The sequence below is a fragment of the Petaurus breviceps genome, unplaced genomic scaffold (assembly GCF_028583685.1).
Source record: "Petaurus breviceps papuanus isolate PSGF00001 unplaced genomic scaffold, PetGlider_PUasm1.0 90897, whole genome shotgun sequence".
In the NCBI taxonomy this organism is placed as follows: domain Eukaryota; kingdom Metazoa; phylum Chordata; class Mammalia; order Diprotodontia; family Petauridae; genus Petaurus; species Petaurus breviceps.
In genome coordinates, this window is record NW_027187374.1 from 1,286,911 (window position 1) to 1,306,297 (window position 19,387).

The 19,387-nt window shown below is 39.3% G+C and overlaps 1 protein-coding gene across 1 annotated transcript in view; it reads left to right on the forward strand.

The window, feature by feature from the left end:
• The window catches only part of PDXK (pyridoxal kinase), a 92,591-nt gene that overhangs the window by 59,488 nt on the left and 13,716 nt on the right, over positions 1 to 19,387 (forward strand). The window contains exons 6-9 of the mRNA XM_069074835.1: positions 5,156 to 5,241; positions 6,612 to 6,657; positions 11,918 to 12,029; positions 13,176 to 13,312. Of these exons, the coding sequence (XP_068930936.1) occupies positions 5,156 to 5,241; positions 6,612 to 6,657; positions 11,918 to 12,029; positions 13,176 to 13,312 (381 nt within the window). The remainder of the gene's footprint in view (positions 1 to 5,155; positions 5,242 to 6,611; positions 6,658 to 11,917; positions 12,030 to 13,175; positions 13,313 to 19,387) is intronic.

Below are 19,387 nucleotides of genomic sequence, written 5' to 3' on the forward strand. Positions count from 1 at the left end.
TAGGACATGTAACTCCAGGAGGGTTAAAGAGCATGTAGTTGGGACTATTGGTATGTACTATTAGGAAGGCATCCACTTCTCTACTCTTCCTTAACTTTATACTCTTTCTTAAAACTTTATCTTCTGGCAAGTGCCTGTATCCTTGACTGCAGCATCTTCTTTTGAGTGACCCTCCAATGTTGAAAACAAAGTTGAGAACAAAATTTTCCATCTTCTTCTCTAGCTTAGACATGAATTGCCACGAAGTGACATTAGAAGCAATTCACAGATATGCCTCATCCATATGATCTTTTTTTTAAAAAAAATTATTTATCTTTAGTTTTCAGCATTCGTTTTTATAAGATTTTGCATTCTAAATTTTTCCTCCACTCTCCCCTCCCCAAAATAGCATGCAATCTGATATTACCTTTACATGCCTTTACATGTATGATTAATATTAAACATATTTCCACATTAGTCATGTTGTGAAAGAAGAGTTGGAACAAAAGGGAAAAACCATGAGAAAGAAAACACACACACAAAAATGAAAGTAATATGTTTTGATCTACATTCAGCCTCCATAGTTCTTTCTCTTGATGTTGATTGCATTTTCCATCATGAGTCTTTTGGAGTTGTCTTAGATCATTGCATTGCTCAGAAAAGCTAAGTCTATCAAAGTTAGTCATAGCACAATGTTGCTGTTACTGTATACAATGTTCTCCTGGTTCTGCTCACTTCACTCGGCATCGGTTCATGCAAGTCTTTCCATCACCCATATGATCTTTTCTTTTGTTGGAAGACCACATTTCTGTCATATAAATCTATCCTTCTGGTTTTTTTTTTTTAATTTAATAGTCTTACTGCTTGTCTTTTCATTTTAATTTCTATAACCTCATGGCTCTAATTTGCTATTCCCTTGTTTTTCATTTATGCCATCATTTTAAAAAAAGTAAGCCAGTAGACATTTTCAGTAAGACCTAGCTAAAATACATGAAGTCAATGGTGAAACATCATTTTCTTTTTTTTTAAATGCTTTATTAACTTCTGATTTACATCGTTCGTTTCCGCCAGATTTTGAGTTACAAATTTTCTCCCCGTTTTTCCCCCACCCATCCCCCCAAAACAGCAGTCCCACAGGATATCCCCACCTCCGATCTGCTCTCTCCCATATTTTCTCCCATACCCGTTTCAACTTTTCCAGTGGATCTCTATGCCTCAGTGCCTGTATATCTTTTTTTTTCTTAATAACATGTAAGATGGTATTAATAATAGTATATATATATATATACACACACATATATATACATATATTTGAATATTTGATTTTAAAACTTTCAATTCCAGATTCATTCCCTTCCCCCCCTGCCACCCACCCCCACTGGGGAGACAAGCAGTTCAGTATAGGTTGTATATGTGCGGCTAATGCAAAACAATAACATAGTAGATGTATTGTAAAAGACTGACTATATTTCCCTCCCTCCTATCCCACATCCCACTTGTTCTATTCTCTACTTTGATCCTGTCCCTTTTCAAAAGTGGGTGCTTCCAACTTCCCTCCCCCCCAGCCTGCCCTCCCTTCCATCATCCCCCCTCACATCCCCTTCCCCCCCTATTCTCCTGAAGGGTGAGATCCCCTATTTAGTGTGTATTTCCCTCCCTCCTCAAGCCAGATTCAATAGGAATAAGGTTGACCCATTCCCTTTTGCCTTCCTATTCTTCCCCTCCATTGTAACCATTTTCCCTTGCCTCTTCTGTATGAGATAGTTGCCCCACTCTGTCTCTCCCCATCTCCTCTCATTATATTCCTCTCACCTCTTAATTTCACCTTTTAAGTATCATCCCTTCCTGTTAAATTGGTCCCGTGCCCTCTATCTATGTATACCTGTAAACATATATACACACATTCACATATGTATTCATATGCCCGCATACCCTCATATAAAGACATATATATATATATATATAATATATATATTTCTAATCCTTTCAATTACTGAGAAAAGTTTCATAAGTTACAATTATTGTTTTTCCATGTAGGAATGTTAATAGTTCAACTTTGGCCAGGTGGCTCAGCAAGCAAGAGCACCGGCCTCAGTGCCGGGACAACCCGGATCAAATCCGGGCCCAGACACTCAGCACCACACCCAGAAACAACAACTGGCCATGCAACCCTGAGCAAGCCACTCAACCCCGATTGCTTAAAAAAAAAATAGTTCAACTTTGATAAGTTCCTTATGATTTCTTTTCCCTGTTTACCTTCTCATGCTTCTCTTGCTTCTTGTATCTGAATGTCAGATTTTCTATTCAACTCTGGTTTTTTTCAGCAAGAATGCTTGAAAGTCCTGTATTCCACTGAACGGCCATATTTTCCACTGAACGGCCATATTTTCCACTGAAACATGATACTCAGTTTTGCTGGGTAGGTGACTCTTGGTTTTAATCCCAGCTCCCTTGACCTCCAGAATATCACATTCCAGGCCCTTCGATCCCTCAGTGTAGAAGCTGCCAGATCCTGGGTTATCCTGATTGTGTTTCCACAATATTCAAAGTGTTTCTTCCTGGCTGCTTGTAATATTCTCTCCTTAATCTGGGAATTCTGGAACCTGGCTATAATATTCCTAGGAGTTTTCTTTTTGGGATCTTTTTCAGGAGGTGATCGGTGGATTCTTTCAACCTCTATTTTGCCCTCTCGTTCTAAAACATCAGGGCAGTTTTCTTTGAGAACTTCCTGGAGGATGCTTTCCAGGCTCTTACTTTGGTCATGGCTCTCAGGCAGTCCAATAATTTTAAAATTATCTCTCCTGGATCTATTTTCCAGGTCAGTGGTTTTTCCCATGAGATATTTCACATTGCCTTCTATTCTTTCATTTGTTTGGATCTGGTTAACAGCATCTTGATTTCTCATAAAGTCGTTAGCTTCCATTTGCTCCAATCTAATTCTGAAGCAATGATTCTCCTCAGTGAGCTTTTGAGATTCTTTTTCCATCTGGCAAATTCGACTTTTTAAGGCATTCTTCTCCTCATTGCCTTTTTGAGCCTCCTTTGCCATTTGAGTCAGTCTGTTTTTTAAGGTATTATTTTCTTCAGTCAGGCTGTTGACTCTCATTTCATAATTTTCTTGCATTGTTCTCATTTCTCTTCCCAATTTTTCCTCCACTTCTCTTATTTGCTTCTTAAGGTCCTCTATGGCCTGTAACCAGCTTGTATTTTCCTTTGAAGCTTTTGGTGCAGGAGTTCTGACTTCACTGATTTCCTCCTGTTCCATGCCTTGCTCCTTCTTATCCCCAAAATAGGAGTGTAATGTTGGAATCTTCTGTCTGCTTTGTTTCCTTTGCCTGCTCATTTTGCCACTAAATGATTTGACTTTTGGGCTTTTTGCCACAGTAGGACTCTGCCACCAGACAGGGGAGTTTTTGTCCCAAACACTGGGGTTTTCTCAGCTGCAGGAGGTATTAGATGGGTGCCCTCTCTGAGGTCTCCACACACTCTGGCAAGCTGGACACACACCCCAGGACCTCCACCCTAGACTGCAATCCAGATCCAAGCAGGTTAAAGCAAAAACGATTACCCCTCAGACTGGTGCTTGGTCCCCCTACACTCTGCAGGCCAGGAGCTGAATGGCGCTGGCAGGCTGTGCCGGTGTCTCAGCGGTTTCTCGCCCCACTTACTGGGTCCCAAAGTCCAGAATGCACTGGCCTCTCACCTTGTCCTTCGCATCTATGTATTGATAAATCTGGAAACGGCCACAGCTGCTGCTGACCTGGAGTCCCTCTGGCTGGCGGCTGGTCAGGCCCACCCTGGGGCTAAAGCCTCAGCGTGGTGCTGGGCTCGGCTCCCAGAGCTTTGTGCTGGCCGATTCCTGCTGGCCTGCCGGGCTGTTCTCAGAGGGAGGTTAGCTTCTCTGTGTCATTTTGTGGGTTCTGCAGCTCCAAAGTTTGTTTAGAGTCCCCTTTTTACATGGATTGGGGAGGGTGGAAGCCGGAGCTGCGGGAGGGTCGTGCTTCTACTCCGCCATCTTGGCTCCGCCCCCCAAAACATCATTTTCAAAGATGCTTTTATTTAGTTTCTAAGTAGTTGGTACCATCGGTAGGTAGGAGCGATCTTGAGATCTGTTATTCTGACTCGTATTTATTGTTTAAAAAATTTTTAAGTCAGATCAGTATAAGTAAAGGTATCAGACTTAAACCCAGTAAAGTGATTATTCAGGATTTAGATTTTGTTCAGTCATCGCATTATGATTAATGTATCCAGAAGTTACCTTTATTCAGAGTGTGAGTGTCTGGTAAATGTTGTACAACCAGCTCACTTAGGGAAGATGGGCTCGATGTCAAATATGTTTCAGTACCTATACTCCAAAGAAGTAAGCTTATAGTAAACCAGCTCTAGGAAATTTTGGCTAATAGCCATCTAAAATCTTATTTGGTAATCTGAAGTATAGTGTAAAGTTCATCAGTTTTCTGTCAGGTCATACATACTGTATGTTTCAATCTGATTTGTTTATTTTTTTTAAGAGAAATCTGATGAGGTCTGAAATCTAATGAAAATTGTCATATTGAATTACTAATTGGACAACCTAAAAGAAAAGAAAATTCTAATAGACCAGGGGGTACTTTAGCCAAATCACTTCAGCCAAAATTAAAAGTAAGCAAATTTTCTCTAAACTGTGTATTTTGTAATTAAAACTGGAAAGTTTGATAAAGTCTCCATGTAGCCTCTCCCATTCCTTTTATCTCATCCTGTGATTTTTCCCTTCTTTGTATTATTTCCTTACAAGAACTCTGATTTGAAAAGGATTAATGTACTCACTATCCCTTATAACATGTCTGGAATATCCCTTGTCTGGAATGCCCCTCCCCCTAGTCTGACATTTGGAATCCTATCTATTCATGAAGTCCAGAGGAAAGGCCTCCCTCGAAGCCCACAGGGGTCTCTCCCTCTTTTGAGCTCCTATAGCACTTATCATTTGGACCACTCACTTGGCACTTAGCATACACTGTCATCATTTGTTGAATATCTTTCCATGTGTGTGCCCTGTATCCAGTTAGAATATAAATGTTTTGAAGGTACTATATGTTGTACTGCTTTGTAACTGAATATACTAAGCACTGTCCTGAATACCTACTAGTTTCTCAGTTATTACTTCTTAATGCATAATTTTCTCTTTTTCCTTTTTTAGTATGTTCCAGCAGATCTCCTTCCAGTTTACAAGGAAAAAGTCGTGCCTGTAGCAGATATAATAACTCCAAATCAGTTTGAGGCTGAGTAAATCAACTTTTTTTTTTTAAGACTTCTTGTTAAGTACACAATTCTAAATGTAAGTTTACTGAGGGTAGCACTGAGATCATGTAGGAATCTTCTCTCTGATGGGCTTGATGCCGGAGATAGGAGTTCTTTTAGATCACTGAAGTACCAGTCTAGAAAATTTTCTGCCCCAGTACATTGAGCCAAGGTCCTAGGTATCTGAGAGGGTTAGTTCATTTTTAGAAGGTAAGCAATTTACTTGCCATTCACAAGCAGGATTTAGCTAAATTGACAAAACTATGGTTTTTAACAATTACAGTTTAATCACAAATTTATTTTGATTGAATTTTATGTGTGTGTGTGTGTGTGTTCATGAAGGAAAGCAGGAGGTGTTTTCATTTCTTTTAGGGCTTCCTTGACTTATAGTCTTTGGGAAGCAAAGACAAAAATATATATTTATTTATTTTAGCCATCCTACTCCATGTAGAAGTTTGGGTAGTAGATGAAACTGGATGTCATAACTTCATGATAACTATTTGGAAAACTATGTTCCAGCAACCTAAGGACCTGAAAACTCATGTCTGTTCCAAAAGACGTGTGTAGTACACCTTAGAAAAACTTAACCAGAATTTTAAGATTCCAGTAAAGTGTGTCTTGATGGCTGAAGAGACACTTCAGTGTACTCATATTGGAGAAAAGATTTTAGCTCATACTGATTTTTTAAATGCTTTAATTTTTTAGAAAAATTACAAACATATTAATATATTAATGCCTGCCTTATTATGGCAGTGACTCTGAGTTTTCTATGCAAACAGATTAGGCCTGCCCTGGTAAGCAAGTGGGAAAGTATCAGCTCTCCAAGATCAGCTTAACTAAGAGAAGTCTCATTAGTGTTGGAGGATAAATGATAAGACATGATTGTAAAATGTTTTACCCCCTGAAATTTGTTTGGCAATACATCATTAATTTGAGATAAGAAAGATAAGGGGGGAAAAGATTTTTAATTAGCAAAGTTGTGATTATAGAGTATTTCCCTATTTATTTAGATGGTAGTTTGGTATTGTATAATAATCTATGCTTTGCTATATATAAACCTTCATCAAACTTTTGAACAGAATATATAAACTTTTTAGTTTAAAAACTTGGAATATTTTCAAAGGTAAATTCTCCCTGAGAGTATGTAGCAGATAACATTATATTCTTATATATTTCTTTATTCTTCTGTATTGCCTTTGTGTTTTTTAGATTGACGTTCATTATTGTAGATTAGGGCTTAAGGCTTACATGAAACATTTCTCTGAGCACCTGACCCATAGAACTAAAAACTTGATAAACCTTATTAGTTTTTCTTCCCCCTTCCCTTCCCCTTTTCTTTTCCATTTATCCTTTAGGTTACTTACTGGAAAAAAGATTTCTACACAAGAAGAAGCATTAGAGGTAGGCACAGCTACCTTTGAATTTATAATCCATTTTAACTGCATACTACCTCAAAATAATTTAAGAATCAACTTTGTTATATCCTGTCTCAATTGTAATGATTTCAACAACTTTTACATTTAAAACTCTTTCATTGATGAGATGGGGAGGGGGAAGGAAATTCTTTTCAAAGCAAATGAATCTCAAACAATGATATGAGTTGAATTATATGCCCTCTAAGTCCCTTACAGATCTCCACCTCTGACCCTTTGGTCTTATACCTCTGCCCCTTCCCTGCTGTCTGCTTAAAGCTGATGTAGTATCCCCTTCAGATGTCACTTTTTCAAACAAGACTAGAGCCAAGTTAGTTGAAAAAATAGGGGTATGTAGAAGGAAATGTCAGCACTGCCTCCAGCCTGTTCAAACACTTCTGTTAACTATGATAGGACAATATGAGGGACAAAATCCCACTTTATGACCTCTATTGGCTTTGCCAGATACCTCAGGACAAATCTTAGACCAGATGGGAGACCTGTTCCAATCTGACCCATGCTGTAAAGATATATTTAGGCTCCCAAAGACCTAGATGCCCAGTTAAAATATTGGAGTCCGTGTCGAAATTTGTGTGAACTCAAGTTTGTTTAATTTGTGTAAGCTTTTTGAAAATGTTTCTGACATAACAATATAGCTAGCATTTACAGAGAGCTTTTAGTTTTGTAAAGCACTATACACTTCATACATCTCATGTGAACCTCACAATAGTCCTATAAGGTAGGTACTGGTATTTTCTCCCATTTATAGATGAGGAAACTTGAGTGCCTCAGGTCACACATCCAGATAAATTCAGGTCTTCCTGACTGCAGACTTTCCTGTGTGTCTGTTATGTAACTTTCATCTAGCATCTCTCTGGACAAGAATAATAGTTCACACTCTGTTTTGCATATGGAGAAGCTGAGACTGAGAAGTGAAGTAACTTTGTCCATGGCCACACAACTGTTCTGAGAGATTTGAACTCAGAAGTCTTGACTCCAAGTCCCATATTTCTTCCGCTAGGCCATGCTTCTGGGAAACACAGAGGAAAGAGAGAGATAATAGAGACTGTTACTTGTTACTGTAACTATACTTGGTTATTGTAACCAGTGCCCTAGCCTCTTTAACTTTGTGGCTCCGTTGGAGATCAGTTTGTCTTCACGTGCTCTAGAAAGACAAAATACGCTGGGTCCTGTGGATCCCTTTGAAGGTGGGTTCTACTCCATGTCTCCCCCATGTGTCAAATAGTGGCCTCTACAGGCATAAGAGTTAGAGCAAGTGAATTTATGCATGTAGTGTGATTTATGCATATGTATGATGCAGCTAGTATGCCAACAGTAAAAGGGAGACCTCATTCATTATGGTGAAACTAGTTCCTGTAGAAGCAAATTCTGGTAATCTTGGACCTATCCAGTAGAACATGATAAAAGGAGTGGGATTATTAGAATAGGAATAGAATTAGAATAGAAAAGGAGAAGCATTACTAGAATTTATTTAGAATTCTAGTCTGAGGTGTATTAGCATAAGTTTGTTAATGCTAACAATGCTGCCCTCAGACCAAGGCCTAATGAGGTTTTCTTTATATTAAGTGATTCTCCAGAAAAAATAATCTTAGAACTGTCTGATGAGATTAGTATACCAGTATTCCTAAAGTTAACACCTTCATGAATGAGAAAGAACATAAAGCTCCAAATTTGGGGATTATTTGGTAAATCAAAGGTTTTTTCATATGAAATCAAAAGGGATATTCTTGAAGCTAGTTTTGTGTGTATATGTGTGTACATGGAAATTTTTATATTTTTTCCAGTTATATTTTAAAATTATTTTTAACATTTGGTTTTTTTTTAATTTTGAGTTCCAAATTCTTTCCCTTCCTCCCTTCCCTTCTCCCTTAAGAAGGCAAACAATTTGATATACTATATGTGCAGTCATGCAAAACATTTCAATATTAATGATGTTGCAGAAGAAAACACAGACCTAAAAAAGAAAGTAAAAAAAAGTATGCTTCAATCTTCATTCAGTGTATCAGTTCTTTCTCTGGAGGTCAATAACATTTTTTATCATAAGTTCTTTGGAGTTGTTTTGAATCATTATATTATTGAGAGTAGCTAAGTCATTCACAGTTGATCATCATACAGTATGACTGTTACTGTGTACAGTGTTCTCCTGGTTCTGCTCCCTTCACTTTGCACCAGTTCATCTAAGTCTTTCCAGGTTTTGCTGGAAGCATTCTGCTCATCTTTTCTTGTAAAATTCTGTTACAATCATATACCATAGCTTGTTTAGCCATTTCCCAATTGACAGGCATCCCCTTAATTTCCAATTCTCTGTCACCACAAAAAGAGCTGCTGTAAATTTTTTTAATATATAGCTTCTTTCTTTTCCTTTTTCTTTCTATTTAAAGTTCAGTTGATCCAAAGCAATTGAAGGCACTTTACTTTTTCCTTTTTTTTTTTTTTTTTTGGAGGAGGGAGGGCAGGGCAGTTGGGGTTAAGTAACTTGCCCAAGGTCACAAGGCTAGTAAGTGTTAAGTGTCTGAGGCTGAATTTGAACTTGGGTCCTCCTGACTCCAGGGCTGGTGCTCTATTCACTGTGCCACCTAGCCACCCCAATTTAAGGTACTTTAAAAGATTCAGAGCAGCTGAAGGGGATTGGGAATGGGGTGACTTTGTATGGCAGAGGTTCTAGCAATGCCCTCATAGTCACCAGAAATCAACAGCCTTTGTGCATCAGTAACCAGCAAGATAGGTAACCCTTCCTCTCAGTTAACACATCAGCCAGCCAGTCAGTCAACTGGGGAAATGGAAAACATAAATATGGAGATATTATCTTCCCTGTAGTCTAATGAAATCCCTGAAGATTGGAACTATCTCGTGGGATGCAATGCGAAGGAAATCTTACTTGCATTGGTTTTGGTCTCCAGCTATGAAAAGCAAACTGTAATACAGAAATATGGAATAACCTATATAGTATATGTAAGGCAAATTATTGAAAAAAACCTTATTAAACCAAACTTTTAGTAGTTATTTAGATATTAAATCTTTTTTTTTTTTTTTACTTTTGGAGGGCAATTGGGGTTAAGTAACTTGCCCATGGTTTCACGGCTAGTTTTTTTGTGTGTGTGGGTGTTAAGTGTCTGAGGCCAGAACCGAACTTGGGTCCTCTTGACTCCAGGGCTGGCGCTTTACTTACTGTGCCACCTAGCCGCCCCTAGATATTAAATCTTGAGTGTTGCATATAGGTGGTAGAAAATATGATGATGTTTTCCCCTGTATTCTTTCATTTATTGATGGAAGTTTACAAACAGGAGAAAAAGTTCTTGGCCATGGATATGCATGACTTTCCAGAAGTGCTGCCTTTGTTAATTATATACATTATAGAAACATTTGGAGTGAAATACAAGAGAGAGAGAGAGAGAGAGAGAGAGAGAGAGAGAGAGAGAGAGTGTGTGTGTGTGTGTGTGTGTGTGTGTGTGTGTGTAAAATGAATGTTCTATATTACTCCTAAGGCTGGTATGGAAACCAGCTTAATTGAGTCTTGAAAGCAGCCAGGGATTCTAGGAGGCAGAGGGAGAAAATTTTGGTCCTGGGTGACAGGAAAGGGAAAAGGAATAAGCATTTATGTAGTACCACATGTACTATGTGCTAGGCACTGTGATAAATTCTCTTTGGTCCTGACAACAACACTGTATGATAGGTGCTAGTGAGGAAACTGAGGCAGATAGAAGTTAATTGACTTGCCCAGGTTCACATAACTAGAAAAGTATCCAAGGTTGGATTTGAACTCAGGTCTTCCTGGTTCCAGGCCTAGTATTATGTGCCTAATGCCTCAGGTGGACAGGCAGTGTAGTTGGGAGGTTGAAAGTGTCCCTGGGAAGGAGCTAAGAAAATGTGCATACTAGAAGATGGGTGGTACCAGAAGAAAAATAATATAAAATGAAAAGAAAGTTGTTAATTATGGAATAGGAGTTACAGAGGGCCCAGTGTTGGTTGCAGGAATTGGCAGATATATCCAGATTAGGATTTCGTTGGTTAGGGTTGAGGTAGATGGGATGAAGAAGCAGACAGCTGCTGGTCTTCAGCAAGTTCAGTATCATTTGGATGGGGCCAGAAAGCTCCAGTGGTATTGTTGCCCATCTGGAGACCTAGTAAGGAAGTAAGAGGTAGCAGCATTGGTCCAACTTCTCTCCTTATTAGATTGACTAACCTGTGGAAATCTTTTAGTGAAAGATAAAAATGCTTCCCTTTGACCTCTATGGTATTGATATTCTTGGAAAAGGATTGATTAGAAGTCTCATGAATTTTTCTTTTTTTGCTTTTCTTTTGGTGAAAGTTAAATGCATCATTATTCTTTGGATAGTAACTAAGTTGCCTTTTTCTTTGTCCAAAACTGTTCCAAACAGAGATTGTGTATGTGGTTTGAGGTAGGGTGGAGTGGGGACAGGAAAAATAAATTTGAAGTTATGCTGAGAAAGCAACTAAAATATCTATATCCTTTGGTCCACAGCTTATAGTGCTAGGCATATACCGCTAAGAAAGTCAAAGACAGTTAGAAATATCCATATGCTCCAAAATATTTTTAGCAGCCCTTCTTGTGGAAGCATAGAAATGGGAACAAAGTAGATGCCCAATAGTTAGAGAGATATGTATTTGTCCTCTTTAAAAAGGTAGGAGACTCAGGGAATGGATCATTGCATAAAATTTTGGACCTAGTTGATATGTTGGTTTGTTTTACTAAACTACTTTTTCTTCCTCTTATCTATCCCCCCCCCTTAAAAAAAAAAAAGGAGTAACTCTCTGGGTGGTAGAAGATTATATTTGAAAATTTTAAAGATACCAACAAGAAAAATTTTTATTTAAAATTACAATTTAGGGCAGCTAGGTGGTGCAGTGAATAGAGCACAGGCCCTGGAGTCAGGAGGATATGAACTCAAATCCGGCCTCAGACACTTAACACTTACTAGCCATGTGACTTTGGGCAAGTCACTTAACCCCAATTACCCTGCCTTCCCCCCTCCAAAAAGCCAAAAAATAAAAAATTTTACAGTTTAGTCTTAAGGGAACTTAGGTCATCATAATGAAATATGATTTCTGAATCTAGTTTATTTTGGATGTGAAAGAAGATAGTTAGGATGTTGTTACATTATAGCAGAGAACTCTAATTTACCATTCTGGAATAATATTTAATTTAATTGGTCATAATAAGATGATCATGATTGTTACTAAGATCCCATTTCTCTGTTCTTGGGTAGGTAATGGATATACTTCATTCTATGGGACCAGCAACTGTAGTTATCACCAGTTCCGATTTACCAGCTTCTTCAGGCAACAACTACCTGATTGCTCTGGGAAGCCAGAGGAAAAGTAAGTCATGTTCTTAACCTACTCTCTAAACTAATATAGCTCTTCTAGTTTGCTCTCTATAAGGGAATGTCGATGTGGGCCTGTCCAAAATGAACAATTAAAGAAAGCATAATCCCAACTGTACAAGCTGTCCCAAAAGTCTTAGTATTTAGCACAGGAACTGGCACATAGTAGGCACTCTATAAAGCTTGCTTCCTTCTTTCCTTTATTCAAGATATAAGATGCAGCTATGGCCAAAAAGGCCAATAAAATTCTGAGTGTCCTGAAGGAGTATTGAAAATAAGGCAAACCAAAATTATAAAGGGGATGAATGGACTTATATAGTGTATGAAGATTGATTTGTAAACTTCAGACTTTAGTTTGAAAAGGAAAACAGGTTGAGGGAAGGTTATATGATTTATTCTATATAATCATTAGGGGTATGGCAATGGTGATCGTCAAATGCCAAGAGGAATTTTAGAACAGATTAAAAAGTATAGAGCAATTTATACAGAAAGTATTAATTTTATGGAACTTATTATTCCAAGAAGTGTAGCCTGAAAATAGGCTCAAGAAGGATTTAAACAAATTTCCTTAATTGCTAAAAGAAGTTACAAATGTGAGGGGAACCGTTCTTTCCCATGGTCAGATCACAGGATTCACAGCTGGCAAGGACTATAGAGATCATCTTAGCCAACTCCCTTCTTTTATTGATGAGGAGACTGAAGCTTAGTGAGGTTCATAACTTGGTGATGAACCTGTAGGTAGTAAGCAGGAGCACGACTTTAAAGACAGGTTAGCAGAAGAAGTTTCTCTTCCTAGGAGTTTCCACTGATTCCTAAAGTAAGTTACAGTACTACCTGAATGGAGTCCCCACTCCATGTACCATGGACTAGATCAAGAATCCCACCCCACCCCACCCTGTGCTTTGAAAAGTGGGGAGCTTGGGGCGGCCAGGTAGCACAGCAAGTAACAGCACCGGCTCCAGTGTGGGGATGACCTGGGGATCAAATCTGGGCCCAGATACATTCAGAATCTGTTGAATGAGGGTGTTGTTAATGCATTCAGTGAGTTATACTTAATTATCTTCTTACATCTAATTATTTGAGAATTTTTTTTTTTCACAAAGGTGCTGCCATCCTAGTCTCATTTGTTCCTTTTGTACAGAAAAACCAGATGGCACAAAAGTGACAGAAAGAATCAAAATGGAGATTCAGAAAGTGGATGCTGTCTTTGTGGGAACAGGAGACTTGTTTGCTGCCATGCTCCTGGCCTGGACACACAAGCACCCAAATAATTTCAAGGTGAGCTTAAGAGAAAATTTGTTTATTCTATTTTTTTTCTTTTTTCAAATCCTTTATTAACTTCTGATTTGCATCATTCATTTCCACCAGATTTTGAGTTACAAATTTTCTCCGCGTTTTTCCCCTACCCACTGCCCCAAAATAGCAGTCCCATAGGATATCCCCTCTTCCAATCTGCCCTCTCCTATATCTTCCCCCATACCCCCTTCAACTTTTCCAGTAGGGCACAGTGTATCTCTATGCCCCAGTGCCTGTATATTTCCCAATTACATGTAAAATAGTATTAACAATAGTGTATGTATAGTGTATATAATATAATAATTATTATGTATAGTGTATATAATATAATAATATGTATGTATAGTGTGTATATATATATATATATATATATTTTTTTTTTTTTTTTAACATTTGATTTTAAAACTTTGAATTCCAGATTCATTCCCTTCCTCCCTTGTCACCCACCCTTACTGGGAAGATAAGCAGTTCAGTATAGGTTGTACATGTGTAGCTGATGCAAAATATTAATATAGTGTAAAAGACTGACTATATTTCCCTCCCTCCTATCCCACCTCCCACTTGTTCTATTCTCTACTGATCCCATCCTTTTTCAAAAGTGGGTGCTTCCAACTTCCCTCCCACCCAGCCTGCCCTCCCTTCCATCATCCCTCCTCTCATCCCCTTCCCCCGTATTCTCCTGGAGGGTGAAATACCCTATTTAGTGTGTATTTCATTCCCTCCCCAAGCCAAATTCAATGAGAATAAGGTTGACCCATTCCCTTTTGCCTTCCTATTCTTCCCCTCCATTGTACCCATTTTCCCTTGCCTCTTCTATATGAGATAGTTTACCCCATTCTGTCTCTCCCCGTCTCCTCTCATTATATTCCTCTCTCACCTCTTAATTTCACCTTTTTTAAAAATTAATTTGTTTGTTTACTTTTAGTTTACAGGATTCAATTCCACAATTCTTTGAGTTTCACATTTTGTCCCCCTCCTTTCCCTCCCCCCATGGAGCCATATAGTCAAGTATAGGGTCTGTAAATATTTTCACATTATACATTAGTCAGGCTATAAAGATGGATTGTTATCAGATGGAATGAAAAATGGTAAAGAGGACATAAAACCAAACTAGAAAAGGAAAAAGATCAGGTATTTTGCTTCCATCTGGATATAAACTCAGTTCTTTCTAGTTCTTTCTTTGGATGCACACATTTCTCTCCTTTGTGAGTCTTTTGGGATTGACTTATATCACTGCATTGCTGAGAAGAGTCCAGTCTATCAAAGTTAGTCATCACACATATATTGTATCTGTAATTGTGTACAAATTTCTCCTGGTTCTGCTCTTCTCACTCAGCATCAGTTCGTATAAGCCTCTCCAGGTAAATATGAAGACCGTCTACTCCTCGTTTCTTATAGCACAATAGCATTCCATAACATGCATATACCACAACTTGTTCAGCCATTCCCCAGTTGATGGGCACCCCCTTAATTTCCAAATCTTTGCCGCCACAAAAAGAGTTGCTGTAAAACATTTTTGTACATATGGGTCTTCCTCCCACTTCTATGATCTCTTTGGGATATAACCCTAGGAGTGGTATTGCTGGGTCAAAGGATATGAAATTATTTATAGCCCTTTGGGCATAATTCCAGATTGCTCTCCAGAAAGGCTGGATCAGTTCACAACTCCACCAGGGATGCATTAGTGTTCCAATTTGCCCATATCCTCTCCAGCATTTGTCATTTTTCTGTTTTGTCATCTTAGCCAATTTGACTGGTAAGATGTGGTACCTCAGAGTTCTTTTGATTTGCATTTCTCTAATCAATAGTGATTGAGAGCATTTCTTCGTGTGCTTATAGATATTTGTTCATATCCTTTGACCATTTATCAATTAGGGAATGACTTGTATTCTTATAAATTTGACTCAATTCTCTGTATATTTTAGAAATGAATCCTTTGTCAGTTAATTTCACCTTTTAAGTATCATCCCTTCCTATTAAATTGGTCCTGTGCCCTCTCTCTTTGTGTAAACATATATACACACATTCACATATGTATTCATACACCCAAATACCCTCCAATATAGACATATATATTTCTGTTCCCTTCAACTGTTTCCATACTGAGAAAAGTTTCATCAGTTACAATTATTGTTATTCCATGTAGGAATATTAAGAGTTCAACTTTGGTAAGTTCCTTATGATTTCTTTTCCCTTTTTACCTTCTCATGCTTCTCTTGCTTCTTAAATCTGAATGTCAAGTTTTCTATTCAACTCTGGTTTTTTCATCAAGAATGCTTGAAAGTTCTCTATTCCATTGAATGACCATATTTTCCCCTGAAACGTGATACTCAGTTTTGCTGGCTAGGTGATTCTTGGTTTTAATCTCAGCTCCTTTGCCCTCCGGAATATATTCCAAGCCCTTCAATCCTTCAGTGTAGAAGCTGCCAAATCCTGAGTTATCCTGATTGTGTTTCCATCATATTCAAATTGTTTCTTCCTGGCTGCTTGTAATCTCTCCTTGATCTGGGAATTTCAGAAGCTGGCTATAATATTCCTAGGAGTTTTCTTTTTGGGATCTTTTTCAGGAGGTGATCGGTGGATTCTTTCAACCTCTATTTGATCATGGCTTTTAGGTAGTCCAATAATTTTTAAATTATCTCTCCTGGATCTATTTTCCAGGTCAGTGGTTTTTCCAGTGAGATATTTCACATTGCCTTCTATTTTTTTTTTTCATTTTTTTGGATCTGTTTAATAGTATCTTATCATAAAGTCACTAGCTTCCATTTGCTCCAATCTAATTCTGAAGGAATGATTCTCTTCAGTGAGCTTTTGATATTCTTTTTCCATCTCACAAATTCGGCTTTTTAAGGCATTTTTCTCCTCATTGCCTTTTTGAGCCTCTTTTGCCATTTGAGTTAGTCTATTTTTTAAGGTTTTATTTTCCTCATTCGGGCTGTTGACTCTCATTTCATCATTTTCTTCCATTGTTCTCATTTCTCTTCCCAATTTTTCCTCCACTTCTCTTATCTGCTTCTTAAGGTCCTCTGTGACCTGTAGCCAGCTTGTATTTTTCTTGGAAGCTTTTGGTGCAGGCGTTCTGACTTCACTGTCTTCCTCCTGTTCCATGCTTTGCTCCTTTCTGTCCCCAAAATAGGAGTCTAATGTTGGATTCCTCTGTTTGCTTTGCTTCCCTCCTTTACTCATATTGCCACTCAATTACTTGACTTTTGGGCTTTTTGCCACAGTAGGACTATGCCACCAGACAGGGGAGCTTCTTACCAAATGCTGGGCTTTTTTCAGCTGCCAGAGGTATTAGTTGGGTGCCCTCTCTGAAGCCTCCACACACTCTGGCAAGCTCGTCACACACCCCAGGACCTCTACTCTAGACTGCAATCCAGATCCAAGCAGGTTAAAGCAAGAGTGATTACCCCTCAGACTGGTCGCTTGGTCCCCCTACACTCTGCAGGCCAGGAGCTGAAGCTGCCATGTGGTGCTGGCTGGCTATGCTGCAGCCCTCAGCGGCTTCTCGCTCTGGGGGCAAAAGCCGACGCATTCCCAACTACTGGGTCCCAAAGTCCACACTGCACTGACTTCTCATTTTGTCCTTAGCTTCTATGTGTTGATAGTTCTGGACCACCACACCTGCTGGTGATCTGGAGTCCCTCCAGCTGGTGGCTGGTCAGGCCTGCCCTGAGGCTAAAACCTTGTTTTGGAGCTGGGCTCAGCTCCCAGAGCACTGTGCTGGCCAATTCCTGCCAGCCTACCAGGCCGTCTTCAGCAGGAGGTTAGCTTCTCTGTGTCATTTTGTGGGTTCTGTAGCTCCAAAGTTTGTTCAGAGTCCCCTTTTACATGGATTGGAGGTGGTGAGAGCCAGAGCTGCGTGGAGGTCCTGCTTCTACTCCACCATCTTGACTCCTCCCCGTTTATTTCAGTCAAAAAATGGCAAGAATGGGACGGCCAGGTGGCTCAGTGAGTAAGAGCACCAGCCCTGGTCTTGGGAGACCCGGGATCAGTTCCGGCCTCATATACTTTTCACCCACACAAAATAACTGGCCATATAACTTTGAGCAAGTTATTTAACCCCAATTGCTTTAAAAAAAAAAAAAAAGAAATGACAAGAATAAATATGCTTCCATTCTTGTGCATCTTGACTCATCTGTAGCTCATAACACCATCAACCAATGCTCTCTCATTTTTTTTTGGAGGAGAAAAGGCAGGACAATTGGGGCTAAGTGACTTGTCCAAAGTCACTTGGCTAGTAAGTGTTAAGTGTCTGAGGCCAGATTTGAACTCAGGTCCTTCTGACTCCAGGGCCTGTGCTCTATTCACTGCATCATCTAGCCGCCCAATGCTCTCATCTCTTGACTTCCATGACCTGTACTTTCCCAGTTCTTCCTGCTTGGTCCCGACTCAGTCTCCTTTGCTAGATCAACAATCACCTACTACCCCCAGCGTCATTTCTCTATGTGCAGTTGGCTCCCTTTTCTACATATAGCTCCAATTTGTTGAACTCTAGGTCCACATCATCTGTGGCCTCCTAGATATCCCTATAGGCCTTACAAATTCACTATTCACAAACTCACTGTGTCCAACCTCCAAACTTCCATTTTCTTTTGACCACCAGTGTGGTCCTTTTAGGACCCAGATTCATTTCTTTGGAGTATTCCTTGATTATATACTTCTTGTCCTCTCACTCATTTTTGAACCCTTTGTATTCTGGTTTCAGACTTCATCACTTAAATGAAACTGCTCTATCCAAAGTTACCAAGGATGTCTACTTGGAAAAATCCAAAGACCTCTTCTCAGTTCTAATTCTTTTTGCCCTCAGCAGTTTTCGATGCTATTTACCATCTTCTCCTCCTGTATAATCTCTCCTCTCTGGATTTTTACCATTTCCTCTTGCTCTCTCCCTATCCTTTCCTTCTCAGCTTCCTTTGCTGTATTATCATCCATATCACATGCCCTAGCTATGAGTGTACCACAAACGTCTTCGGACCCTTTCTGCTCCTCTCTACACATTCTCTCCCTTGGGACCTTATTAATTCACAAAGGTGCGCATCTCCACACAGATCTCCAGCTCTTCATCACTGCCTCACTGTTTGACATTTAAAATGAATGTCCCTCAGCCTGAACATGTCCCAAAGAGAACTCATCCTCACACCTCCCTTCTAAACCCCTCACACTCACCTTTCTTACAAATTCCTTTGGTTTTTTTGAAGGTTACTATCCTTCCAGTCCTCTAGATTCACCGCCTGGGAGACAACTTCAGTGTCTCACTCTCCCCTCACCTCACCTGCCTGTTCAATTACCAAGCCTTGAATCTAGCTTTTCTCATTTGTCCCTTCCTCTCTAACTCTCAGCTTGCCATCTTAGTTTAGATCATCATCATTTTTCACCTCCTGACTGGTTTTCCTGCCTCAAGTCTCTCTGTTCTTCAGTCTGTCCCCACACTGCTGCCATTGGTGCTCCTAAAGATAATTCATACTATGTCATTCCCCTATCCTATAGACTTCAGTGGTTTCCTGTTCCCTCTGGGGTCAAATGCAAACTTCTGTGTTTGTCCTTTAAAGCCCTTCATAACCTGGCTCCAACCTACCTTTCCACTTCCTTTCCTGTTCCTCCAGTTTCTGCACAGGTTGTCCCAGTAATACCATAAGATGAGGGCCATTGTTGCCCCCCACACCTGAAGCACCTCTCTTCTCACTTCTGCCCCTCCTAAGTCCTGTCAGCTCCAGAGCCAACACTTTAGCCTTTCCTTATCCTTACAGCTACAAGTGCCTCTATCCCTCCACAAAATTATCTTGAATCTGTTTTGTAAATGTTATATTTGTACAAAATACACATATTGTATCTTTTCCTTTCCCTGCCCCTCCCGCCACTAGAACTCCTGAGGAGGGGGATTGTTTCATTGTTATCCTTGTAATATAATGAGTAATATAACACTGAGCCGGCAGTAAGCACTTAAATGCTTCTTGGTTAATTTATTGAATGTTCTTTGTTTCCCCTCCCCTGCCTTCTCCAGTTGAATGAATGAAGCTAAAGAATATATAATACACAACAAAACATAAACAAAAA